Source organism: Phoca vitulina, unplaced genomic scaffold, assembly GCF_004348235.1.
Source record: "Phoca vitulina isolate PV1807 unplaced genomic scaffold, GSC_HSeal_1.0 scaffold36, whole genome shotgun sequence".
Taxonomy (NCBI): Eukaryota; Metazoa; Chordata; class Mammalia; order Carnivora; family Phocidae; genus Phoca; species Phoca vitulina.
This window is the reverse complement of record NW_022589739.1, coordinates 13235176-13262758: the sequence shown is the minus strand read 5'-3', so window position 1 is coordinate 13262758 and position 27583 is coordinate 13235176. Positions and strand designations below refer to the sequence as shown.

The 27583-nt window shown below is 37.0% G+C and overlaps 1 protein-coding gene across 3 annotated transcripts in view; it reads left to right on the top strand.

Annotated features, from left to right (window-relative positions):
- Positions 1-27583, top strand: part of FCHSD2 (FCH and double SH3 domains 2) — a 303597-nt gene that overhangs the window by 124905 nt on the left and 151109 nt on the right. For 2 of the 3 annotated variants that reach the window (XM_032427142.1, XM_032427143.1), the window contains exons 4-5: positions 10652-10728; positions 22609-22753. In XM_032427142.1, coding sequence (XP_032283033.1) covers positions 10652-10728; positions 22609-22753 — 222 coding nt within the window. The remainder of the gene's footprint in view (positions 1-10651; positions 10729-22608; positions 22754-27583) is intronic. The other variant, XM_032427144.1, reaches the window with a different exon arrangement.

Genomic DNA, 27583 nt, shown 5'->3' with positions numbered 1-27583 from the left:
GTTGGGTCTACTGCATAAGGCAGTGGTTTTAAATGTTAGTTAATAAATGTGAAGCATCTGGCACATAGTAAGCACTCAAATATTAGTCCTAATGATTAGTTATATGTTCTCCATCTAAGAAGGCAGATGAAGACTGGCTTTTACTGGTCTTTATGTTCAGTCACATATTGGTTATTTCTTCTGGATTTTCCCCCTCTACGGGTCAAGTACCTGAAGTTATTATTTGCTTGCTGATTTGATACATTCCAGTTTCTGCTCTGAAGGAGGAACTGCTTTTACAGCTGTCTTTGAGATCAAGGAGGCAGTTGAATCATGGCTCATAGAACACTTTTCTTACTGTTTAAAAACAACAGCAACCAATTTGTTCCCCCCTGCCCAGTAAAAACCTTTATGTCAGAGAGGCTTACAAATAGGTATCTGCTAATCTAAGGCTTGAAATAAAACTTCAATAAAAAATTGAAAAACTTATAATTTAAACAATGTTTAGTGACTCTAATGATGTAAATAAGCCGAAATTATATATATTTTGCTCTAAAAATCTATAAGCCATAATTTGTTTTCCAACTGATACTGTTTTAAATATTACAAAATAAACTCCCTCAAATTTGGTTTTTGCCAACAAATACTAATCTTTATTGGAAGATGACTGTAATACACAGTGAAAAATTTTGCTTTTCTTACTAATAGCTTCCAGAAATTTGGAAAGAAAAATTTACAAAATGTGGCAGAAAGAAAAAACATTCATAAAAGTATAGCCATCATTTCTTACTTAAGCAGTCTACTGAAAGTGGAAAGTGAAATAAAAACTATTGAAATATTAGAGGTAAGCTTTAAGTTAGTGCCTTTTAGTCAGTAGGATTTTCTCTTGATTAAAGCTTGCATATGAATTGCTTTGGAAATAAATGGAGGAACTCTGTTGGAAAAACCAGACTGGAGGGAAGAAAATGGTTGAAGTGAACATGAAAATGATTAAATAACTGGCATTTAATATTTAACATTGGGTAGATTTGGGATTGTGCCTCTTAAAGGGAAGATACCTGTTATTAAGCAAACTTTCAAGTTATCTGCTTATATTGGCAACAGCATTATATGAACTGGATATTTAATATGTCCACTCTGTTTACGTCCAACAGGATTTATGCATATACTTTCTCTTATGAAATTGTCATAATAGCAACATTAGGGGCGCCTGGGTGGCTCAGTCGTTAAGGGTCTGCCTTCGGCTCAGGTCATGATCCCAGGGTCCTGGGATAGAGCCCCGTGTCGGGCTCCCTGCTCCACGGGAGGCCCTCTTCTCCCTCTCCCTCTCCCACTCCCCCTGCTGTTGCGCTCTCTCTCTGTCAAATAAATAAATAAAATCTTAAAAAAAAAAAAAAAAAGCAACATTAAGTGGAGAACTAAGCATATTTCAGGCAAGGGACTTTTATATCTCTTATGTATACTAAAGGCAACATTATGAGTTTTGTGTAAACACAGTAGATTAAGATGATCAATCCCACTTATTATTAGAACTGTAACTTTCCATGGAAACATATTTTTAAATGTGTTTTTATGATTCTATTTTAAGTGCTATGATAATAATGATGCTTTTAGTCTGAACTGAGTAAAAGAAAGACATTGGAGGATCTTCTTTTTTTTTGAGAGAGAGAGAGAGTGCTTCCTCATGCATAGGGAAGGCAGAGGGAGAGGGAGAAGAGAATCTCAAGCAGACTCCATGCCCAGTGTGGAGCGCCATTTGGGGCTCAGTCTCATGACCCTGAGATCATGACCTGAGCTGAAATCAAGACTTGGATGCTTAACCACCTGAGTCACCCAAGCGCCCTCCCCCACCCCACGTCTCTGTCTTCTGATTGGAGAGTTTAATCCATTTACATTTAAAGTAATTACTGATAAATAGGTACTTACTTCTGTGGTTACATTGAACATTCTAAAGTTATAACACTCTAGGGGCGCCTGGGAGGCTCAGTCGGTTGAGCCTCTGCCTTCAGCTCAGGTCATGATCCCAGCATCCTGGGATCGAGCCTTGCTCGGTTTCTCTGCTCCGCGGGAAGCCTGCTTCTCCCTCTCCCTCTGCCTGCCTTCCTGTCTGCCTACTTAGGATATCTCTCTCTCTTTCTCTCTGTCAAATAAATAAATAAATAAAATCTTTAAAAAAAAAATGATAACACTAATTTGAATTTATACCAGCTTAACTTCAGAAACATACAAAAACTTTGCTCCTTTACAGCTGTCCCTACTTTTTTCATTTATTGGTGTCACAAAATTACATCTGTGTACATTTTGTGTCCAAAAACATAAAACCAAAAAAATTTTTAATGCATTAGTCTCTTAAGTTATGTAAAAATCAAAATTACAGTAATATTAGCTTTTAAAGACTAACCGTTTTTTTGGTTTTTAATATTTTATTTTTTAGGGTGCCTGGGTAGCTCAGTCGGTTGAGCGTCTGCCTTTGGCTCAGGTCATGATCTCAGGGTCCTGGGATCGAGTCCCGCATTGGGCTCCCTGCTCAGCGGAGAGCCTGCTTCTCCCTCTGCCTGCTGCTCTGCCTGCTTGTGCTCTCTCTCTCTCTCTCTCTGTCAAATAAATAAAATCTTTAAAAAATATATATATATATATTTTAAGGTTTTTATAAATTTGAGAGAGCATGTGAGAAAGAGCAAGAGAGACCACAAGCGAAGGGAGAGGGAGAAGCAGGCTCCCCACTGAGCAGGGAGCTTGACATGGGGCTTGATCCCAGGACCCTGGGATCATGACCTGAGCCGAAGGCAGAAGCTTAACTGACTGAGCCACCCAGGTACCCCAAGGTAACAATTTTTTTAAAAAAGTGTTAGTCTCAAATCATACAGAAAACAAAAAGTAGATTTACAAACCACTGTTATGTTAATACTAGCTTTTATAATTGCCCATATATTTACCTTTAGTGAGATCTTTATTTCTTCTTATAGCTTCAAGCTATTGTCTAGTGTTCTTTCCTCTCACCCTGCAGGAATTCCTTGAACATTTCTTGCAGAATAGGTCTAATGGTTACAAACTACCTCAGCTTTTGTTTATCTGGTAGTGTCTTAATTTCTCCCTCACTTTTTTTTTTTTTTTAAGATTTTATTTATTTATTTGACAGGGAGAGACACAGAGAGAAAGGGAACACAAGCAGGGGGAGTGGGAGAGGGAGAAGCAGGCTTCCGGCCGAGCAGGGAGCCAGATGCGGGGCTCGATCCCAGGACCCTGGGACCATGACCTGAGCTGAAGGCAGACGCTTAACGACAGCCACCCAGGCACCCCTCTCCCTCACTTTTAAAGACAGTTTTACTGGATATAATATTCTTGGTTGGCAGTTTTTTCCCTTTTAACACTTTGAATATATGAATCTCCATCTTCTGTCCTTCCAAATTTCTGTTGAGAAATCTGCTGAAAATCTTATTGAAGATCCTTTTGTATGTAGTGATTTGCTTCTCACTGCCTTCAAGATTCTCTCTTTGCTTTTAGACAGTTTGATTATAATGTGTCTCAGTGTGGGTCTCTGAGTTCATCCTATTTGGAATTTGTTGAGTTTCTTGACTGTTTATATTCATGTCTTTTGTCAAATATGGGAAGTTTTGGGCCATTATTTCTTCATATCATCTCTCTGTCCCTTCTTCTCTCTTTTCTTCTTCTAGCACTCCCACAGTTTATATGTTGGTCCACTTGAATGGTGTCCTAAAAGTTTCTTAGACTCTGACTTTTCTTCAGTAGGGGATAGGTATGCAACAATGACTGCCCACCTCTGTGTTGGTGCCTCTGTGTCTCCACCTCCTATATCACCCACCGATCAGCAGTCGGTAATCAGAGCACAGATCCCTGACATTTGGAGGACAGGGCCCTTACTGTCCACCCTATCTTCTGCACACTATTTCAAGAATAAGTGTATGGCTGCCTGCCCACTAGACTGGGAGGTAAGAGGTAACTACTACTGAACTAAGTGCAGAAATTGGCTGAAATTTATTTCATTTAATGTCCAAGCTGTCCCCTGGAAGTTGTAACCCTTGAAAAGACTTCTGAGTTCCAGACATACAAATGGCCAGCAGACACATGAAGAAATTCTCAACATCATTTGGCTTCAGGGAAATACAAATCAAAACCACAGTGAGATAGCATCTCAGTGAGATACCACATCACACCCATCAGAATGGCTAAAAGTAACAAGTCAGGAAATGACAGATGTTGGCAAGGATGCAGGGAAAGGGGAACTCTCTTACACTGCTGGTGGGAATACAAGCTGGTGCAGCCACTCTGGAAAATAGTATGGAGGTTCCTCAAGAAGTTGAAAATAGAGCTACCGTATGATCCAGCAATTGTACTAGTAGGTGTTTATCCCAAAGATACAAATGTAGTGATCCAGAGGGGCACATGCTTCCCAGTGTTTATAGCAGCAATGTCCACAATAGCCAAACTATGGGAAAAGTCCAGATGTCCATTGACAGATGAATGGATAAAGATGTGGTGTGTATACACACACACACACACACACACACACACACACACACACAGGATTATTACTCAGCCATCAAAAAATTGAAATCTTGCCATTTGCAACGATGTGGATGGAACTAGAGGGTATTATGCTAAGCAAAATAAGTCAGTCAGAGAAAGCCAATTATCATATGATTTCACTCATATGTGGAATTTAAGAAACAAAACAGAGGAGCGTAGAGGAAGGGAGGAAAAAATAAAACAAGATGAAATCAGAGAGGGAGGGGCACCTGGGTGGTTCAGTCGTTAAGCATCTGCCTTCGGCTCAGGTCATGATCCCAGGGTTCTGGGATCGAGCCCCGCATCGGGCTCTCTGCTCCGTGGGAAGCCTGCTTCTCCCTCTCCCACTCCCCCTGCTTGTGTTCCCTCTCTCGCTGTGTCTCTCTGTGTGAAATAAATAAATAAAATCTTTAAAAAAAAGAAAGAAAGAAATCAGAGAGGGAGACAAACCGAAAGAGACTCTTAACCATAGGAAACAAACTGAGGGTTGCTGGAGGGAAGGAGGGTGGGGGGATGGGGTAACTGGGTGATGGGCATTAAGGAAGACACGTGATGCGATGAACAGTGGGTGTTATATACAACTGATGAATTGCTGAACCCTACCTTTGAAACTAATAACACACTGTATGTTAATTAATTGAATGTAAATAAAATTAAATTGAATTTTAAAAAAAGATAAGACTTCAGAGTTCAAGAATAGTTATATGAGATATGTTCTACCATTGAGTCTGTTGTCTGGGCTGGAAGGCAGATTTCTGCTGCTTCATATTCCACCGTCTTCCCAGAGTCCTCTCTTACAATAGTCTTCTAAGTGGGAGTATAACTCAGGAACTGCAGGCTGGAAGAGATGCATAGGACGAAGCATATGAGAAGGAGTGTGGAGCTTCTTTGCCCTCTCTGGGTATACCACTCTCCCAGTACATTCACTCTCCATTAGAAGTATGTTAGCTGTAGGTGTTTCATATACGCCCTTATTAGGTTAAGGAATGGTTCTTCTGCTTCTAGTTTCTTGAGAGTTTTTAATCATGAATGAATGTTAAATTTCATGGGTTTTTTAAAATTTTTTTTAATTGTTTGGTTCTCAAATCAGGTAGGATAAGTCATTTAAAATGTTGTGAGATCTTGTTTTTTCTTGGGGCACCTAGGTGGCTCAGTCAGTTAAGCGTCTGCCTTTGGCTCAGGTCATGATCCCAGAGTCCTGGGATTGAGCCATGCATTGGGCTCCCTGTTCAGTGGGGTGTCTGCTTCTCCCTCTCCCTCTGCCCCTCTCCTCTGCTCGTGCTCTCTCTCTCTCTCAAATAAATAAAATCTTAAAGATGTTGTTTTTTCTTATGTAATTAAACAAAATCTTCATTTTTGATAAAAGGAAAAGGCTAAAAATATGTATTTAATGTTTAATACATTACATGAGGTTAATGTTAATATTATGTTTATTGTGTGCTTTAAAATAATATGCTGATTAATGCTGATTGCAATTATGAACCACAGAAAACAATGAAAAATATTTCAAAACTTTCCTTAAAGGTAGGGGTGAAGTTCTCCATTACTATTAAAGTAATTTAAGAACAGTAAAGACAATTATTGTATAATTTCTGTCAGTTTGAGAACTGTCCTGGTTATACAATGGACTTGTTAATTTTTAAAAGTCATTTGCATAATCTTGGGAATGTCACAACAAAAAGGTGTATAGCATATAAATAACATGGTGTCTGGGGCACCTGGGTGGCTCAGTTGGTTAAGCGTCTGACTTCGGCTCAGGTCATGATCTTGGGGTCCTGGGAATGAGCCCCACGTAGGGCTCCCTGTGTTGGTGGGGGGTGGAGGGGGAGCGGTGTGGAGTGTGCTTGTCCCTCCCCCCGCCCCTCCTCCCGCTCATGCACTCCCTCTCTCTCTCTTTCAAATGAATAAATAAAATCTTAAAAAAAAAAAATAACATGGTGTCCTATAATTTTGAAGAGCCATCTGATGGCAGACCCTTAGTAAAATTTAAATATTAGTTTCTCTGTATGTTAAGGGGATGGAACGGGTATGGAATAACGTGTGTGAGCCATGGAGCACACTCTTGCTCAGCTTGCTGTGGTAAATGGGCAAAAGGTTAAGCCATCAGTTCATTTCCCAGTGTCTGCTGAACAGTGGCTTTCTTTGTGTTGCTTCACTTGTTAGAGCAATATAGCAAGTGTTATTGAGAGGTAAAACAAAGCAAGTCTTACATCAGACACTGATATCTTTTTAAAAGGTTGGAATGGGATGTTATTGGATGTTCCAAAGAGTATATTAATAGTACATTTTTATGGAAACCACTGCTGCAGAGTAAACTATATTGGAAATCAAATCAATGTGGTCCATCAGTGATGCTCATTTAAATATAAATAAGTATTATATGGCTAGTGCACCAGTTTTAGGGAATAATGTTGTGGCATGGGGGAGTGATTTAAAAAAAACAAACACTTCTTAGAAAATTTGTGGCCATAGATTTTTCTTAGCCTCTTAATTAGGATAGATTTTATTTTCTGTGTATACAGACTTTTTATTCATAAGATGTAGCTTTAAGTATAACTTGAAAGGGAAACTTAATTTAAGTATAGAATGCTTTCAGAGACATGAAATGTTATTTAAGACCTTTCCTATAATGGCCATGGAGTATTTCTTGAGCAGCCATACAGAATAGATCTTGAACAGCTGCATGGAGCACACAGAAGTCATGATTCCTGCCTCTGTGAACTAACTTGAATAAAGTCTTTCATCTAAAGATCTCACTGTTTATCTATTTCATGAATCCCTCATCTCATCTCTAAAGGGCTCATTCAGTTTAATACAGTTCAACTTTGTGGTTCAGAGCTCTAGAAATTGCTATTGTAACTTACAATGCACAAAAAAAGATAAGTTAAAGTAATTTCAGAAATTTTTTAAAGAATTAGATAAAATCCACTCTAAAATGATGGTTTTTTGGCAAAGATTTAGAATGATAAGTAGGGATTCTGATTCAAACCTAACTAGTTATATGATCTTTTTTTTTTTTTTAAACAAGCAGTTTATTTTATTTTATTTTTTTAAGATTTTATTTATTTGATAGAGACACAGCGAGAGAGGGAACACAAGCAGGGGGAGTGAGAGAGGGAGAAGCAGGCTTCCCGCGGAGCAGGGAGCCCAATGCAGGGCTCGATCCCAGGACCCTGGGATCATGACCCGAGCCGAAGGCAGACGCTTAACGACTGAGCCACCCAGACACCCCTAGTTATATGATCTTAAGTAAATTATGGTATTCTCTTAGATGTCCAATTTCTCTGTGGTTATAGCAAGACCTAACAGAGTTAAGAGAAACAAATGTGTTGAAATGCTTGTCAAGTTCATTTGTTTTATATATAAATTCTGAGTGCTGTCATTCTGCCTTCTTAGTCCTACTCATAATCTCAGGCTCATATATTATGATCTTTATGAAATGTTCTGCAACCACTTTGGCAGTCATTAAACTGAATAAGTCAGCTATCATTTCATTTAAATATAAGTTGTTAAGAAAATATCAGGTGATCTTTTCCTCACCTGGGAATTACATCACATATTGCCACTTATTTGGTAGTAACTATGTGTTACCTTCCATTTTATGTTACATACTTATTATTCCTGTCCATATATTATGAGTTCTTTTCATTTATTTGAACTTGCACAAAAATTAATGCTCAGTGTCTTCTAGGGATGGAATAAATTTCTGGTACTTTTGGTTTTCATTGCTGTGGAGTATCCACACATATGTTTTCTTCCAATATGGAAATGGTCAAATTTGACTGTAATTTTACAAAGGAACTTATTTATTATACTAAAACCACCTGGTCATAATCTTAGAAATCTAGTACTTTTTTTTTTCTCCCCTGAGGAAAAGTGAGGAACCAGAGAAATTTTGATTTAGACATTTCTAACTGAGAATGGCAAAACCACAGAAGGAGTTTGGGTATTATACATTGGAAATAGAATAATGTAGGTGGTATTTATTTGTGCAATTAGTGAATGTTATTGGCATCAACTAAATGCTAGCTTCTTTGCTATAGCCTGGAGACATCGTGATTTAAAAAAACAAAAAAAAGATGCCTACTTGATGGAGTTTATAATCAGTAAACAAATAAAATATATTTAAACCAGATAGTAACAACATAATAAGGATTATGAATAAGTGGGGGTGGTGTGAGACAGTAACTGGGTGGAGGGTGAGCTACTTTGTATACAATGATTACAAAAAGCCTCTTAGAGAAAGACACAAAGACCTGAAGAATAAGGTAGTGCCTAGATTGTGGTCTCTCAATCTTGTTTCTCTCTGAAAGGAATCAGAATTCCTTAGAAAACTAGCTTACTGCAGATCTGGAATGGAAACTGTTAAAGAAAACAAACTATCAAAGCTTATTGGGGTCATGATGTGGTAGCCAACTGGGAGGGACTCCTTACCACGGATTAACAATTATAGAATCAAAAGAGTAGTGACTGCAATAAGTTGAAACACATCCATTATTTAAAATATATGAGTTCATAATGTTACTTTAAAAATCCATTGTTCACCTTTGGGCAAAACTGGACAACCAAATATTTATCTTGCCTTTCTTCTAAGAACTGTACCTTAGGATAACCAAATAGTTCAGGAGAGGTAGCTCTTTAAAAAAGAATTCCAGCTAGTAACTGCAGAAAGAAGAATAAACTATTCTATTTTGATGAAATGAAATTAAATACCTAGGAAATAAAATTTTTCACATTTTCCTATATATAATTTTGAATATTTGGTGTTAGAAAACTTAAAAATCAGCTTAAAGGCAGGGTGGTGAGAGTTCAGCAGGTAGGAATGGGCATGATGGGAAGATATTTCATGCAAATAGCAATATGAAGAAGGTACAAAGGTGAAAAAGTACTCTACATATTCAGGGAAATCTTAGTGATTGGGCTCCAAAGTGCAAAGTACGCAAGTATTGTGCATATGCAGTTGTGAGTTCTCAGAAAACACAATGCCTTGCAGTAGCGAAACCAAACTATTGCCAAGTTCAGAAGGAACTTGAGGTTCAAAGGAGCTTCTCTACAGTTCCTGCTACCCTTTGGGTTCATTGAAATAATGATAAATAGAAGCACTCAACAATGGATTTAATTCAACAGTGGATTTAATGCCAAATTGATTTGGCAGTAGACCTTAGTAGAAGGGTACCATATATAGAGTGCAGCATTGATTTTACTTAGGCAGCCTCTGCTTAAAGTAGGCAATCTGTTAATTAATGTGATTGTTCTTCATCTCAGCATTTTATTTATTCTGTTTGAAGTTGCATGTAGAGATGAGTATCCTAAAGTAGATGATTTCTAATCCTGTACATTGAACCCTGTTAGAGTGTTAGGGGACCACATATGTTCCCATCTAAAAGTAATACATTCTGTGTTCAGAGTGAGTAGTTTAATCTCACTTGCCAGTAAAATAGTCTTCTCTGTTAAAATCCTGGTATCCACAGTACCTATTGTAGACAAATATTGTTTTTTCCACTTTCATTTTGTATGGATAACAGTAAGTAGGTATATTTCTTTGTAAAACTAATTTCTTTATTTGAAGTGATCTGTGCCATGATACTATTTAAAAAGGAAAAAAAACCTTAAAATCTTTCTTGAGATAAAATGACTACTATGGAATAGTTAGCACCAAGGTATGTTCACTAATTTTACATGTGAACATGTATCTGCCCCAAACTGAAAGTGTTGTTGCCTTTCATGATATATGAGAGTTTGGATTTAGAAATGTGGTCCACGCCACAGCAGAAGAATGGTGGGGAATTGAGATGTTGAGCGGTGTAATCGGAGCTCTGGGGAGGTGGACAGATGTGTTCCCTGTGATATTCCAGAGGTAGTTTGTTTTTATGGCTGGTCAGGTAGTTTGGTGACGTGAAAAGCATATCGACTAAGTTTCAGTTTTTTCAGCCTTATACTCACCTTTTCCTAAAAATGGAGACAAAAGAGGACCGTGACCAGAATGAACCAGGTTGCAATGTTCTACCATTTATCATTGGTCCTTCTGAATTAAATTTACATTTGAAAAGATGAGATTTGCTAAATAATATACTTTAAGGAAAAGAGCTTCTTTTATGGCACAGTGCTTATTTTATAAAATATGTATATATATGTATTTTAACAGGGTATCCAGAAGTTGGCTAGTCAGTATCTGAAGAGAGATTGGCCTGGAATAAAAGCTGATGATCGGAGTGATTACAGGTAACTTAGTAAATAGATCTTGCCCATTTTCTCTAAAAATGGTTTCATTCAGAGCCATGTCACATATAGATAATGTAGACTTCAGTGTTTTAAAAAATTGCTTTTCTTTGCTAGGTTTTTAGACATAAATTCAAAATTATCAGAAAATGTTAATGTTCTATAACATATGTAAATAATATGTATAAAATAGTTTTCTTATGTATTAAGCCAAGTTGTGTTTTGTTTAACTGATTACTACCCACATAAGGAATTTAAAGAAGGTAGATCAGAATGGAACACAAATTGTTTCCTCAGTGACCTATAGATAAAACACATTATTGCAACAATAATGAAACAAGATTGTAGTGTTCTGTCGTGTTTTTTAATTCTGAAATTGTAAATTTGGAGAGAGGGAATTTTATGAGCCTAGGGAAAAGTTTTACACACACACACAGAATAGGGTATTCAGAAATTGGCTAGTCAATATCCCACATACAAATTTTAAAGAAGGTGGATGATAATGGAATATAAATTGTGTCCTCAGTGACCTACAGATACGTTTAAAGTATTTGTAATTTTGTTTAGGATTTTATGTCTTTTTTTTTTTTAAGTTAATTTGGAAGTGTTTATTGGCTTTTATGCTCAAGACTGTCCTTAGTATTAAGGGAACCAGAACTCAAAGACAAGATTTCAGAGCTTGCAGTTAAAACTAATGCCTATGACACAATAGCAGAGAGAATCCAGGATAATTAAGAATCAGTATTCAAGTGTATGGCATGGAGTCTGAATATGAAGTCATGTTGCTGGATTGTCAGTGAAGACTGACATCATCAGGTAAATTCTTAACAGCATTAGAAAACTGAAAGATAAATAAGAAATTATAGCAGTTATTCACAGTTGCAGGACTGACCGATAACGTGGATGGGGCATGATCAGCTTTAAGTAATAGATTTATATAATTGCTATAGACTAATAGAGCAAAACAGGAAACTAAATAAAACTAGATTTTCTTGTGGACTTTCCAGTATCTTTAAAATTTAGCTAAGAGGGAAAGAGGGAAGAGATGAAATTGTAGACAAAAGAGACAAGTAGAGCAAAAACCTTGAATGAGAGAAAGAATGTTAAATAGTTCAGTATTGCTAGCATGAAGAAAGCCTGACCAAGGAAGAGATTGTTAGCTGGAAAATAAAGGACTCCAGCTTACAGTTAGGCTGTATTCTAAATTTGTTTGAAATTCAGGATTAAGGTTACCAAAGAAGTAAGGATAGAAAGGCTCTGCTCCCTGAGTAGCTTGTACAACCTTATTTCTAAAAGTATGTTAAGCCAACTTTTACTAAATATTTACTAAATACCAGACAGCATGCTAGGAATTTCAACTTATCTTGTAGTTATCAGAACAACCCTGCAAGGTACATATAGTCACCCTCCCTTTATATGTTAGGAAATTAAATCTCAGGTTATACACCTTATTACTCAAGGTCACACCACTGTTTAAAACAGTCATTGATTCATTCTTTATTCATGAGATGGATGTAAAATATCTACTACATGCTAGCTGTTAAAATACATTTTAGGATCAGAGAGACTGTGAGGTGTGGTGCCTGTCCTTACGGAAATTATAGGAGATAGCTACTATAAATAGTTGTGGTATTGGGTTAGGAGTGGAGAGGTGCATTAGGACTGTAGAGGAAAACTGAGGCTTCTAAATCTGAATCTTAAAGAATATACAGGAGTTTGCTAGGGTTGAGCAAAAGGAATTCTAAGCAGAAGTAACGCCTTAAAGGCATGGAGGCATGAGAAAATATGGATGTTAGGTAACCTAGCAGTTCTCCTGGCTGGTGTGAAGTATATGGGTTGGAGGGTGAGAGGAGAGGTGGACCCAAAGGATACATAGACAGGCATTGGGAAGGACTTTGCATATTAGAGTTTCTTTTCTTATTCAGAAGATAATGGAAGCATTGAAAAATTTCTGCAAGAGGAACGACATGTTCAACTTCACTTTTAATAGTTTGAAGGTGGATTAAAGAGATGTGAAGAATTTGGAAAGGATAAAATTACAGGAATTTAATTTCTCATTGTCTCTTATTTGAACAATGAAAATTAGCAGTAGATATTAGGTTGTGGGGGAGATTTCAGTGGTATTTAGGAAATGGAGGTTAGAGGACTTACAGTTGATTTGGCAGTTTTGTTTTTTGTGTGTGTCAAATTTGTTCTGAGACAAACTATAAACAGTTCTATAACTATCAAACTAGAATGTAGTTTTCTCAGTATCTAAAATAGCTCTTAGAACATAGAAAGCGCTTGGTAATAAATATTTACTGAATGAAGAATGAAGTAGAGGGAGAGAGAGGAAGGACTAAAGAATGACCCCAAGGTTTGTTTTTTGTTGTTGTTGTTTTAATTTTATTTTATTTAAATTCAGTTAATTAACATATAGTATATTAATAGTTTCAGAGGTAGAGTTCAGTGATTCATCAGCTGCATATAATACCCAGTGCTCATTACATCATGTGCCCTCCTTAATATCCATCACCCGTTACCCCATCCCCCACAACCTCCCCTCCAGCAACTGTTTGTTTCCTATAGTTAAGAGTCTCTTATGATTTGTCTCCCTGCTTATTTTGTCTTACCTTATTTTTCCCACCCTTCTCCTATGATCCTGTTTTGTTTCTTAAATTCCACATATAAGTGAAATCATATAATTGGCTTTCTCTGATTGACATATTTTGCTTAGCATAATACCCTCTAATTCCATCCATGTCATCGCAAATGGTAAGATTTCTTTTTTTTGATGGCTGAGTCCCCCACCCCCAGTGACCCCTAGGTTTTTTAATTTAGGTAGCTGAGAGGATGATGGTGGCTTTGTGAAAAAAGGTAATAGAAAGATCAGGATCAAGGGTGAGAATGGCAATTGCCAATTTTTTTGTTTATTAGGAATTTATTTTAGTTCTAGTTGTTTTAAATTTCTCTTATAACTTTTTTTGTATTTATATTTGTATTTGTATTTTAAAAATTCTTACCAAAGTAATACATGTGCAACAGAGTATAAAGAGTATGAAGTGCAGCCTCACCCTCTTTCCCAAGCCTCTCATTCACACTGCTGTTCCCTTAGAGTAAGTGCTGTTAAAAGCATATGGCCTTTTCTTCCATATCTCTCCTGTGTGACACATACATGAACATATACAGTTTTGTTCTTCTTAACAGAACTGGAATTATTGTATGCATATGCTTCTATAACGCTCCCCCCACACACACTTAAGAAGTCTGTTTAGACATCCTTTTATGTCAATATGTTCAGGTCCCCCATTCTTTTAAATATTTGTGTTAGTGTTACAATATGGGTAGACTGTAGTTTTGTTACCCATTTTTTGGTTGGTAATAATTCGGTTTATTACTATTGCAAATAATGCTGCAGTGGATAACGCATGTATGCATGTAGTTATATCTTTGTGCACTATGAAAGTATATCTTTGGGGTGAATTCTTTTTATTTATAAATTATATTCTTTTTATTTATAAATTCTTAAAGGGGGAAATGCTGTGTCAAGGGTTTATGCATTTAAAATGTTGACATTTTAAATTATACTTCATAAATTCTTTATCAATGTATTTTACATTTTTTTTTTTTAAGATTTTATTTATTTGACAGAGAGAGACACAGTGAGAGAGGGAACACAAGCAGGGGGAGTGGGAGAGAGAGAAGCAGGCTTCCCAGGGAGTAGGGACCCCGATGCGGGGCTCAATCCCAGGACCCTGGGATCATGACCTGAGCCGAAGGCAGACGCCTAACAACTGAGCCATCCAGGCGCCCCTGTATTTTACATTTCTTCTAATGGATTAGAATTTTTATTTTTTACCAAAAGAACATGTGATGAGTCTTTTAAAATATTTGTCAGTCTAATGAAACATAAACTATTTAATGGCATTAAACCACCCCCATTTGCCTTAAGACTAGACAACTGTGACTTTACTTTCCCTTGGACTTTTTTTTTTTTTTTTTTTTTTTTTAAGTCTTTTAGGGCAGATTTTCAGCTCTTAGTCTGTTCAGGCTGTTACAACAAAATACCACAGACTGGATGGCTTATAAGTAACAAATTTATTTCTCATCGTTCTGGAGGCTGGAAGTCCAAGACCAGGATGCCAGCATGGGTTCTGGGCAAATCCCTCTTCTGAGTTGCAGGATTCTCAACTTCTAGCATGTTCTTATATGGTGGAAGGGGTTTGGGAGCTCTGAGGGGTCTCTTTTTAAAAGGGCACATTATAATCTGCCTTATGACCTAATCATCTCCCCAAAGCCTCACCTCCTGATACCATCATCTTTGGAGGTTAGGATTTCTACATATGAATTTTGGGGGGACACAGACATTCAGACCATAGCAGGTCCTTTCTATATGTGTTTCTCAAAGTTCCCTCAGCTCTCTAGTGACTGTTCTAAGTAATCTTATCTGTCTTATTCCTGTCTTTAAATATTGCCTATAAACTAGTAATGATTGTATGTTTTTATTAACTCTTCAGCTTGGGAACCAAAAAGTCAGCTGCCTCCAAGTTTGACTTCTTTCTAGATCTCATCCTGTCTTAGGAATGTTAAACAGCGGCTTCTCTGCCTGTGATCTCTCCCTTTCATAATTTCATTAGCTACAATACCACCAACTCCCAGTGTGTCTTTGTAAAATAGGCCTAGTGTCACTCCCCTGCTTGAAAATCGCCTGTGTTTCTCCTTGCCAATGGATGAAATTTAAAAGTTTGTTTATTTTTAGTTTGTTTATTAAATTTTTTTAGAGAGAGAGCATGAGTGGGGAGGAGAGGGAGAGAGAGAATCTTAAGCAGACTCCACACTGTGCTCGATCTCAATCTCATGACCCTGAAATCATGACCTGAGCTGAAATCAAGAGTCGGACACTTAACTGACTGAGCCACCCCAGGCACCCCCTAAAATATTTTTAAATATCAAAGCTATGAAGAAAACTGGCCCCAAATTACCTTTCTCTCCTCATCTATGGCCATTTCTCCTTTTTTTATCCTTAGTTCCCTAACCTGTGGACACCTCAAGCTGCAGTTGTATTGCAGTTCTTACCACACCTCAGATAGACTGAAATCAGTCATCCTCTCTGCCTTTACCTCTGTTACCTACACTTAGAATATTCTCCCTTCTTATTAGCAAGAATAACACTACATGAACACTTATTTATTTATTTAAAATATTTTATTTATTTATTTGACAGAGAGACACAGTGAGAGAGGGAACACAAGCAGAGGGGGTGGCAGAGAGAGAAGCAGGCTTCCTGCCGAGCAGGGAGCCCGATGCGGGGCTTGATCCCAGGACCCTGGGATCATGACCTGAGCCGAAGTCAGACGCTTAATGACTGAGCCACCCAGGCGCCCCTGAACACTTATTTATTAAACACTATATTTTCTCCTTGTTATCAGTTACTATATAAATTAATCTTAAATTATGAGCTCATATGCCACATTTTCTAGAATCTTCCTGATGTACAGTGTTACATTTTTAGGCCAAGGGAAGATGTATGATTTTGTTTATTAATTTTAGTTTTACTTTCTATTTTGAAATAGTTGTGGATTCATATGCAGTTGTAAAAACTAATACCAAGAGCCCTCTTATACTCTTCACCCAGTTCTCCCAGTGGTAATATCTTACATAACTGTAACACAATATGACAGCCAGGAAACTTGTATTGATAGAATTCACCAATCTAATTCAGAATTCACCAGTTTTACATGCACTCATTTTTGTGTGTACATATTAAATTCTGTAGGGTTTTCTCACATTTGTAGATTTGTGTGACCACCACCACAGTCAAAGTAAATTGTTTGGTTTGTTTCTTAATTATGATTGTTCCTGGTAAAGTTTTCTCTCTTTTCCGTTGTGATATCCATATGGGAGATAGGCCAGCATGATTTTAGGTGGTATATGGATGAACATTTTTTAAGTTTTACTAGTTGTAACTTAATTATTATGGCAAGTGTCCTTTGTTTTTCAGTTAGAGTATGAAGTTATAAAATACCATTTTAATTTAAAAGAAGACTCATTTTAACAAAAAAAGGTAAGAAAATAATAGCGCAGGAGATATTGAGGCAAAAATTACGTTAGACATACACAAAGGACTTAGGATACACAAAGCTTGGTACCTTTATTAGAGTGAAGAGACCCTTCTTTTTTGTTAGCATTATTACTGGGACCAAGAGCAATCTTATATCAGCAGCAGAGCAGAGGTTTGGTAGCCAGACATATCTGGGTTCACATCTAGACTACGTCATTCCCTCCTCTCTTTCCTCCACTAACTATGTATTGAATGCCTGCTGTGCCAGACCCTGTTCTAGGTGCTGAAGATACAACAGTTAATAAAACAAAGCTTCTGCTTCATGGAGCCTACATTCTAGTGAGAGGAGACAAGACAATAAACATATGAATAATTAAACATTATGTGTTGGTGATAAGGAGAGTGAACATAGTAAGGAGAATACAGTGTCGTGGGAAGTGGTGGCACCGCCTTGGCTGTATTGTGTAGAGCACAGACTTTAGGGAAACGAGCAAAAGCAGAGAGGTCATTTAGGGGCTGTTTCAGTAATCCAAGCACAAGATAATGCTCCCCAAACCAGGATAGTAGCAGTGGAGGAGACAGACAGTAATCAGATTCCATAATATTTTTAAAGTCTACTGAACAGGATTTTTGGGTGGATCAAATGTGGGATATGAGAGAAAAAGGAAAAATCAGTGATGACTCTAGGGCTTCTGGCTTGAGCAAACGCTATCACTGAGATGGAATCAGTTGACAACAGATTTGAAGAATTTGGTTTTGGGCATTATAGTCTTAAGATGCCTACTAGAAGTCCAAGTTGGTTATGTTAAATAGGCAATTGGAGGTTAGGAAAGATGTCTGGGCTGGAAATAAAAATTCAGGAATAGTTAGTATATTGACAGTATTTAAAACCATGAGCCTCAATGAGCATATCTAAAGAGTGAGTGTAGTTAGAGAAGAGAGGCCTGGGGACTAACTTCAGGGGCACTCCAGCACTTACAGGGCAGTGAGATGAAGAGGAATCAGTAAAGGAGACTAAAGAGTGGCTAGTGAGATAGGAGTAGACCACAAGAGAGTGATGTCTTAGAAGCTAAGGGAAAAAAGCATTTCAAGAAGGATAAACTAGGTCAGTTCTACTGATAAATTGGATAATAGGACCAAAGCTTGAATTGACTATTGGGTTAGCCATAAGGAGATATTTGATGACCTTGACAAGCAATGTCAGAAGAATGGTGGAGGCTAAGGCCTTATTTAAATTAAATCCAGAGAGACCAGGAGTGGGGCACCTGGGTGGCTCAGTTGGTTAAATATCCAGCTCTTGATTTCAGCTCAGGCCCTGATCTTAGGGTCATGAGATCAAGCCCCTCGTTGCCTTGGTACTGGGCGTGGAGCCTGCTTAAGATTCTCTCTCTCTCCCCGTCTGCCATGCCCCTCACCCCAACCCCTCCCCTGACTCCTGCGTCGTGTGTGCGCACGTGCTCTTTCTCTCTCTCTTAAAAAAAAAAAGAGAGAGACCAGGAGCAGAGGAATTAAAAACAGTAATTTCGGACAGTTCTTTCAAGGAGTTTTGCTGTGAAAGGGAGCAGGCATTGGAGTGGTAGCTGGAGAGAAATGGAGGGTTGATGGAGGGTTTTTTGTTTTTTTAGAATGGAGACATATAGCATATTTAGAGATCCATCCAGTGGAGAGGGAACAGTCGATGTTGTAGGAGAAAGCACAATTACTGGATTGCTATTCTTGAGTGAGTTATAGAATACAGTATAAATGTGAAGGTTTGGCCTTCAGAGCACAGGTAGTTCAGCCAAGTAAAAGGAGAGATGACAGAGTGCATGGGTGCAGAAGTAGGGAGATTGGTAGCTGTGGTGGGACCATATGGGCATTGTCTTTTGGTAGCTTCATTATCGGCTGAAAGTGTGGTCATATTAGAGGTTTGAGATGAGGGGAAAAGGTGGGAAATAATTGTGTAGAAGATTGAGAGAGTAAGAGGATTTAGGGGACTATAGTAGAATTGCTGGGTAGCACTAAGGGGTTACTAGAATTTTATTAGCCATCAGTTTAAACTGAGACCAAGGCAGCATGATTATCGTTTTCTTCAGTAGTGTTCTGCTGCACAGAGATTGGTACGGTACAAACAGATTTAACCAACATTGAAATTTGTAGATTAGAATGATGAAAAGAGAGGGGCCAGAGTCATAAGGGTATACATAGGCAGTTACTATAATGGTGGACCATGAAACTTAAGCTGGATAAGGAGCTGAGAAGGGAAATTATGAGAGAGGGGGTAAGAGACAGTGGGAAGGGGTGTAGGATCAAATGGATTATGGGTTCTGATAGAGTTTGAATAATTGTTAGAGTCAGAATCCTAAAGGGAATGAATGGAAATAGAAGGTGTTGGTCAGGGATTAGATGGTTAATTTGTGATTACAGCAGAGGGGTAGTTACTGGTAATGGCAAAGTCTAGGTTATGACCATGGGAGTGCTATTTCCTGGTGAATAGCCTTAGAAGAATTCTACAACCTCTCCAAGCCTTATTTTTCTCCTCTAAAAAATGGGGATAATGCCTATTTCACAAAGTTGACATGAGGATTAAATGATAATGTAAATGCAAAAATACATGGCATAGTGTCTAGCATGTGATAGATTCTTAAAAGAATTTCCTTCCTTTCTTTCATAATTCTGAACCTAGTTTCCTGACCTGAGCAGAATAGCAAAATACCATAGATGCGTAGCATCTTATGCTTCAAAATCATGTATGAAGCCTAGTGAATTTAAAAAAGATGTAAAAATCACTCTATACGCATTATTATTTTTCCTTACTCAGAATGAAAGACACTACCATTGCCGCCATCACTATTATGTGAAGAAGCACTTATATTTCTATTACAATTCTGTTTCTCTTACTATTTATACATTTAAAAGAATCTGTGCCAAGGGTTTTCACATCATTTGCATTTACTATCAAAGCAGCCCCGTGAGGGACGTGGTGCTGGTGTTCTTGACTTCTTCATTTGCCAGTAGAGGAAATGAGAGTATAGTGAAGTATCCTACATATGATTATATTGGTTGAACTAGAACTTGAGCCCGGGTCTTCTGATGAACTGGTAACTGAATTCTGTTCTTTTTGTGGTGTGTCATTATTGGGGATATGTTTCCCTGCTATAGATCTGCTAATCCCCAAAGATCTCTTTTTAAACTCTATAAGGAAGGAATTTTTCTTTTTATTGTATAATCCTCATAATTTTATATCTGTTCATTTTTTCATGCAACACATACTTCCTGTAACCTTTCTAAATGTTAGGCCATGTGTTTAGGCCCTAGGAAGATAGTGAGAAAGACATGTACCCTTACCTTCAGGAAATTTTCACTATAGTGAGAAGGACAGACATTAACTAATAATTACATAAAAATATAAAATTGAAAAATGCTAGAGCCGTGTGAGTGAATACCAGAGAGGGACTTGATTGAGTCTGTGGGTTGGGTTGGTGGTGATCATGAAAGACTTCTCTAAGGAAGTTACAATTAAGCTGTGATTTGAAGGATGAACAGCAGTCAACTAGGCCAAGAGGTAGAGGGAAGAGGGTGCTACCTAAGGGGAGAGCCTAGATGAAGGGATCCTTCCTTCCTTCTTTCTATCCTTCTTACCCTCCTTCCTTCCTATCACTATTCATAGTGGTTGTTTCTCATTTTCATTATGATTTTAAAATGTACAAATCTGAGAAAATCAATTATTTGGACTGCTTAGGAGGGCTTGTGGTGAGTTTACATCCTAGGTTCCATCAGTTGTCATGCAGCAAGGCCATGGAGGACATTAATTTTGCTGTTCTTTTTTTTTTTTTTTTCCAGCTTTATTGAAAAATATATGTTTAAGGTGTACAGCGTGATGGTTTGATTTACATATATTGTGAAATGGTTACCACAATAGGTTTAGTTAACGTCCATCATCTCATATTCATTTTGCTTTTATGCTGAAAGTTTTTGCTGGCACAACACACTGAATCTTTTTTCCCAAAGAGAATGTGATATACTTCTGCTTAAATAAATGAACATTTCCATTTAAATTGATTCATTTGGTATATTACAAAAACTAATTCATTACATAAACTAATCATTTCCTTGGTTGAAAAATACAGTTACAAGGTTTTTTTTTTTTTTTTTTTTAAAGATTTTATTTATTTATTTCAGAGAGAGAGAATGAGAGAGAGCAAGTACATGAGAGGGGGGAGGGTCAGAGGGAGAAGCAGACTCCCTGCTGAGCAGGGAGCCCGATGCGGGACTCGATCCAGGGACTCCAGGATCATGACCTGAGCCGAAGGCAGTCGCCTAACCAACTGAGCCACCCAGGCGCCCACAAGGGTTTTTTTAGTTCTAAGTAGGCTGGGGACTCAGGCAATTTTTCTTTTTCTTATTTTTTTTTTAAAGATTTTTTATTTATTTGGGAGAGAGCAAGCTAGAGAGAGAGAGAACACGTACAAGTAGGGGGAGGGGCAGAGGGACAGAGGGAGAAGCAGACTCCCCGCTGAGCAGGGAGCCCGATGCAGGACTCGATCCCAGGACCCCGGGATCATGACTTGAGCCGAAGGCAGACGCTTAACTGACTGAGCCACCCAGGTGCCCCCTTTTTCTTACTTTTACACTGTCATCCATTTCATCCATTGACCCTCTGCTAGCATTTATGTAACACAAGGAATCTACTATAGCAATCTATAGTAGAAAATCCACATGGCAAGGGAAGAAAATCTCAGGAGATGAATGTTATAATCTACCAGTATTTCATTTTTAAAAACAAAATACCATCCATTGTTATGATAATTATAAAATATGTTTAACCTAGTGTAGGTGCATACTAGAACTGACTAAGGTGTTTAGCAAAGTAGAAGAGAAGCTTTGAAAAGGATATTGGCTACAAAAAGCAAAGGATGAATAATTCTTTGACTTTACAAAGTGATTATTGAGCACATTTATCAAGCAAAGATGATGGGACTTGCTTGGAACGATTCCAAGCCACAATGTGATGCTGGCTAAGCATTATTACAACACAGAAACAGATGTAGAGCAACAATACCGTAGACTTCTCAAGCACGTAAGCAATTGTTCATGATTTTTTTCCCAGCCATATCAGTTTATGTAAGAAAGTAATATGATGTGGTTGAAAGAGACTGTACTTTAGAGGTACCCAGCTTTCATCTGTATCTCAGTACTACCATACTCTGGTGTGATCTAGAGTGATTCTCTACATCTCTGCGTCTCGGTTACCCATCTCTAAAATTAGGAAAATACCTTTTAGAAAAAATTTTTAAAGATTTTATTTATTTTAGAGAGAGAGTTGGGGGATGGGCAGAGGGAGAGGGAGAGAGAATCTCAAGCAGATTCCGTGCTGAGCACAGAGCCTGACACAGGGCTTGATCCCAAGACCCTGAGATCACGACCTGAGCCAAAACCAAGAGTTGGACACTTAACTGACTGCACCACCCAGGCACCCCAGGAAAATATTTTAATGAAATAATGAAACTTGATATTCACAGTGATGACCCTGAGACAGTGAAAGATCTGGACAGTCTGAATTATTCATTAATTTTTATAGTCTTAGCTTTGTCTGGAATTGTAATCCTTGTATCACTTTACTTCAGTATCAAGAATAGCTGATGAATCAAAACAGCCCACTGCAGAGTTCTCGAGGAATAAAGTATATGTCATGTTTCTACCTGTATATGTTAAAAATATTACTATCTATAAAGCAGTATAAACACTTTCAACTATAAAGAAAACATCCATCTGTTTCACAGTGCTAGTCATTGAGCATAAGGTTAGCCAACTTTTTTTTCCTTTTCCCTGCCTAATACTTTTCTGTCCCTCTTTGAATTTAGGAGCATGTATCCTGTTTGGAAATCTTTTCTTGAGGGAACAATGCAGGTAGCCCAGTCTCGGATCAATATATGTGAAAACTATAAAAACTTCATTTCTGAGCCTGCAAGGACAGTGAGAAGCTTAAAAGAACAGCAACTAAAAAGGGTATTGTTTCTATTCTTTTCTTATATGCATATTAATATCTCAGTGCTCCATTTGTAATCTGCAAGATTATATTAAATTGCATTTTAACGCCTTGAGCTTTTCTATATGGTCACAAATATTTCTGATTTCAACATGGATTTTCTGATTTCAGCATGTTACTAGGATTTTGTTGATTTCATCATATTCTTTCTAACTACTATATTTTATTAACTGACAGAAGTGAGTGTAATTTGAATCTGGACATTCTGAAAGCTCAGTGAACACTTCTTACAGATACCACTTTTCACCTTAACTCAAGTAAATAGATTTAGTTTCACAATATTGGTATAGTTTGGTGTATGTTAAAGTAGTATGTTATTAAACCCACTAAGTCTTGAAAAAATTTGTCTTAGTTTTAACTTGAGCCATATTGCATAATAATTTAAAGGAAGTTGACTCATTTTGACCAAATGTAGAAAACTTAACACCAAAAGTAGTGTGCTCTAAAGTTTAATTATATAGGTTATAAAGAAGTAAAATTTTCAAATAGGTCCATTTCTTTGATTATACAGAAGTTAAAAATTCATAGAAAAAAATCACTATTTATTAAATGTGATTTTTATGAAAAGCTTGCTATTGAAAGTAGTTGATTGAATTGTGTCCTTTTTTGGAAATAGAGTTACAAAAACAGATTATTGTGATGCCTAATAAGTAATTAAATTTTTCTTATGGAACCATTAAATACTTTAGAAAATATTAAAGTAACCATTTATGGAAATAGTAATTCAGAAGCCATCCAGTTTTTTAATTCTAATTGTCATTTGGATTTTCAGAATTGTTTTACAAACAAAATCTAAAAAAACTGATTTTGCTTATTTGTCAAAGATGATTTTAGTAGCATAAAATGAGTATGTTAAATGTATATTGTATGTATATAAAATTTTCATCTCTTTCAAGCATTCATGTAATATCACTTGGTTTTAACATATTTGTATAAGAATGCCTTTGTTTTATCTTTGCTCAAAATTACCTCTTTCATACAAACGTGGTGAATAAACTACATGACCACTGACCAAACAGTGCTTTTGAGTTGGAAGAAAATATGCTGTATGTCTAGGTATGTAAATATCTATCCATGTGTGCAGAAAGAGGATAGGAGATAGAGGCAGAGAATTAATGGCTAGCATAGCTTCCTAACTGGGAGGAAATACTGTTTCAGATAGCTAGTGCCTTCACCAAATCTAACCGAATTACTGGAAAGTTCTACTTTTCTTATTATAAGAAAATTTTGAAAAAGTTTACCACTGTGCTTTTCTCTTCCATTGGTAGAATAGTCTCTGCCCTGAATTTAACCAGCATTCCTGGGCAAAGGATATTTGGTGGGATTTGACAAGTCCTCATATCTGTGAATTAATTTGTTTTATATTATATCTGACAAAAGTGGTGCTATGTTCCATCTAGACATTAAGTACATATTGGGCATACCCATTAGGATTCTGAGATTACAGATGACAGACCTACTTCCAACTAGGTTAAGCCAAGAAAATAATGTATTAGCTTGTATAACTGAAAATTCCAGGGGTGGATCCAGGTGCTCAAATGATGGTATTATAATTCAGTCTTTCTTCCCATCCATTAGGTCTGCTTCATTCTTTAGCAAATGCTTCATTCTTTAGCAACTCTCTACATGGTGGCCCCAACAATGCAAGATTTACAAATCTTACAGCAAGTAATTCTACATTTTCCATTTTCCTAAAAGTTTTAATAAAACTACCCAAATTGAGGCCAGTCACAGTTCTTCCCCCATGTCAGGGGTTACAGTCCTCATTGCAAACTATATGTACTAAAAATGGGGAAAGATGATTTTCTAAAAGAAAATTGAGATGGGTTTCCAAAGGAAAACAAGGGAAATAGAGACAGAGCAAGCAAAAATAAGTAACCGCTACAGTTGGTTTCTCCGATTGTACCTCCAAGCTTTACAACAGATTGACTCCATAGGATAAATAGACCATCGATTCTTTTTCCTTTGCTTCTCTAACCTGCCCCTCATTTTTTTGCCTTCTTTTGAATTAATCATATATTTTTCATTTCTTCTTTTTTTTTTTAACTTTAGTGTGATAAAAGCAGTTGACATGAAATTTACCCCTTTAACCGATTTTTAAGTGTACAATACAGTATTGTTATCTATAGCCCACAGTATTATACAGCTAATCTTGAACTTACTCATTCTGTGTATCTGAAATTTTGGTAGGTTAGCATTTCTCTCTTTCCTCTTCCTCCAGCCCCTGCTGACCACAATTCTATTCTTTGCTTTCATGAGTTTGATACTTCATGTAAGTAGAATCATGCAGTATTTGCCCCTTTGTGACTGGTTTATTTCACTTAGTGTAATTTCTTGCAGATTAATCTGTGTTGTTGTATATGGTAGGATTTCATTCTTTTTTTTAAGATCAAATACTATTCCATTATGTGTATGTGCTACATTTTTTATACATTCTTCCATTGATCAATACTTTGGTTGTTTCCTCACTTCTTTCTGTACTTGAGTCTGAATATTTTCTACCAGTACCTTGCAGTTCATTAATACTCTCTTTTGCTATTTCTAATGTGCTTTTAAAACATCTTTTGGAATCTCAATGTATTTTTCAGTTCTAGAATTTTTAATTGAGTTTTTAGAAGTAGATTCTGTGGGGTCCCTGGGTGGCTCAGTCGGTTAAGCATCTGCCTTTGGCTCAGGTCATGATCCCGGAGTCCTGGGATCAAGCCCCGCATCAGACTCTCTGCTCAGCGGGGAGTCTGCTTCTCCCTTGGCCCCTCCCCCTGACTTGTGCTCTTGCTCGCTCTCTTTAGTTCTCTCTCTCTCTCTCTCTCTCTCAAAAATAAATAAATATTTTAAAACATAGATTCTGTGTTTCTGGTGCAGCTCCACATGTTTTTCTCTTACCCTCTTACATGTTACTCCTAATCTGTTTCATGATTCAACTGTCTGAATCACTGGAGGCCTCTTTTTATGGTTTACTGTTTTTCTTGGTTTTTGGTTATTGGGGTCAACTGTTTTAGTATGCCTCACAATGCTGGACATTGTGGATAGAAATTGTAGAGACTCTGGAAGACATTTTTTATTTCCAAAGAGTTAAGTTTTCTGCAGGCAGATAGAATACTGTCATCTCACCTTGATCTTGTTAGGGTCTGGTTTTAACCTTTCTTAGGGCTGGTCTGTTTCACCTTTGTCCTTATTGCCAGGATTTTAACTGAAAGTGTAGGGTGCCTACCAAAACCCTTCTACTTTGACAAGACATGGCTCCAGCCTTTGTCTTCTCAACGTCATGTAGCTGCTCTAATCCTCTGGTAACTGCTCAGCTCATTAGCCTTTCAGCTACTGTTTTTTATTGGATTTCTTGGGGGTGTCACCCATACATGCCATTTAGAAGTCAACCGATGACTCCGGGAAATTGCATACAGATCTTTGGGCTTGCTTCTCTATAGTACCCTTCTTTCCAGATCTTAGCCTCTCAAGTTTCTACTCTTTCAGCATCCTTAAACTCCAGCCTCTGTATCCCCAGTCTAGTAAGAATGCCTTTTTCTTTGTAACCTGATTCAACAAATAACCTAAGGAAAAAAGTCACCTTAAATTTAGAGCTTACCTGGCTGTGCTTCCCTTCTTCCAGATATCGCAGTCCCATAAGTCCAGTGTGTATTATTGTTCTTTAGTGCTGGTAGCTTTTAACAGTGTCCAACTTTTAGTTTCCAGCCTAGAGGAAGGTAGTCTGAAACAACTTGTTCTGTCATTATCACAACCAAGTTTGACTTAAAGTTTTCCCTCTATAACCTTGTAATGTTCTTGTTCTTTTAAAAACTTTCTCTATTTTGACAGTTTTCTTTTCTAATACTTGGGGATAAATCCAGGCATATTATAATTATAAAGCATCTGACCATTGTGTAGATTATAATGAGAATTATATCATAGCTTTTTCTAAATCATTTTCTGTATGCTGACATTTGCTTATAAAACAAAATGAGCCACAGTCATCTAAGGCATTTGTCATTTTTATTAACTGAGGTATAATTGACATAACATTATATTAATTTTGGGTGTATAATATAATGATTTGATATTTGTTTATATTGCAAAATGATCACCACAGTAAGTCCAGTTAACATCCATCATTTTTTTTTAAAGATTTTATTTATTTATTCATGAGAGACAGAGAGAGAGGCAGAGGGAGAAGCTGAGCAGGGAGCCCAATGCAGGACTCGATCCCAGGACCCTGGGATCATGACCTGAGCTGAAGGCAGACGCTTAACCGACTGAGCCACCCAGGCACCCAACATCCATCATTCTTAAAATTAATTAATAACACTTTAGTTCATATCTTTCTCATGTACTAGAGTTTATATTCCTTTGAAATAGTTGGGATTTACATTGGATAACACTTTAGAGTTTGTGAACTGTTAATGTATTCATTATAGTCTCATTTGATTTTCATATGTACTTGTTAGGTATGTAAATATTATTTTACAAATGACAAAACTGAGGCTAAAAAATGTTGAAGAAACTTAGTAGTAAGTAACAGAGCAGGAACTTGAATACACTACTTCCTAATTCCAAATCCTATGCAATCTTTTAAAAATGCTTAAAGTTTAATATTTAAATAGTTTTACAGAAAAATACATACAACCTCTTTACCTTAGTAGACTACTTAATTCCTTTACTCCTTTTATCTTCTTTGTTTTTGTAATAGTTGTAATTAATACATTGATAATTTTTTATGATCTCCTATATTTGTCATTCTCTCCCAATTCCTAATTAATTGTTCATGTTTCTATACAAGCTTTATGTTTATTATTATT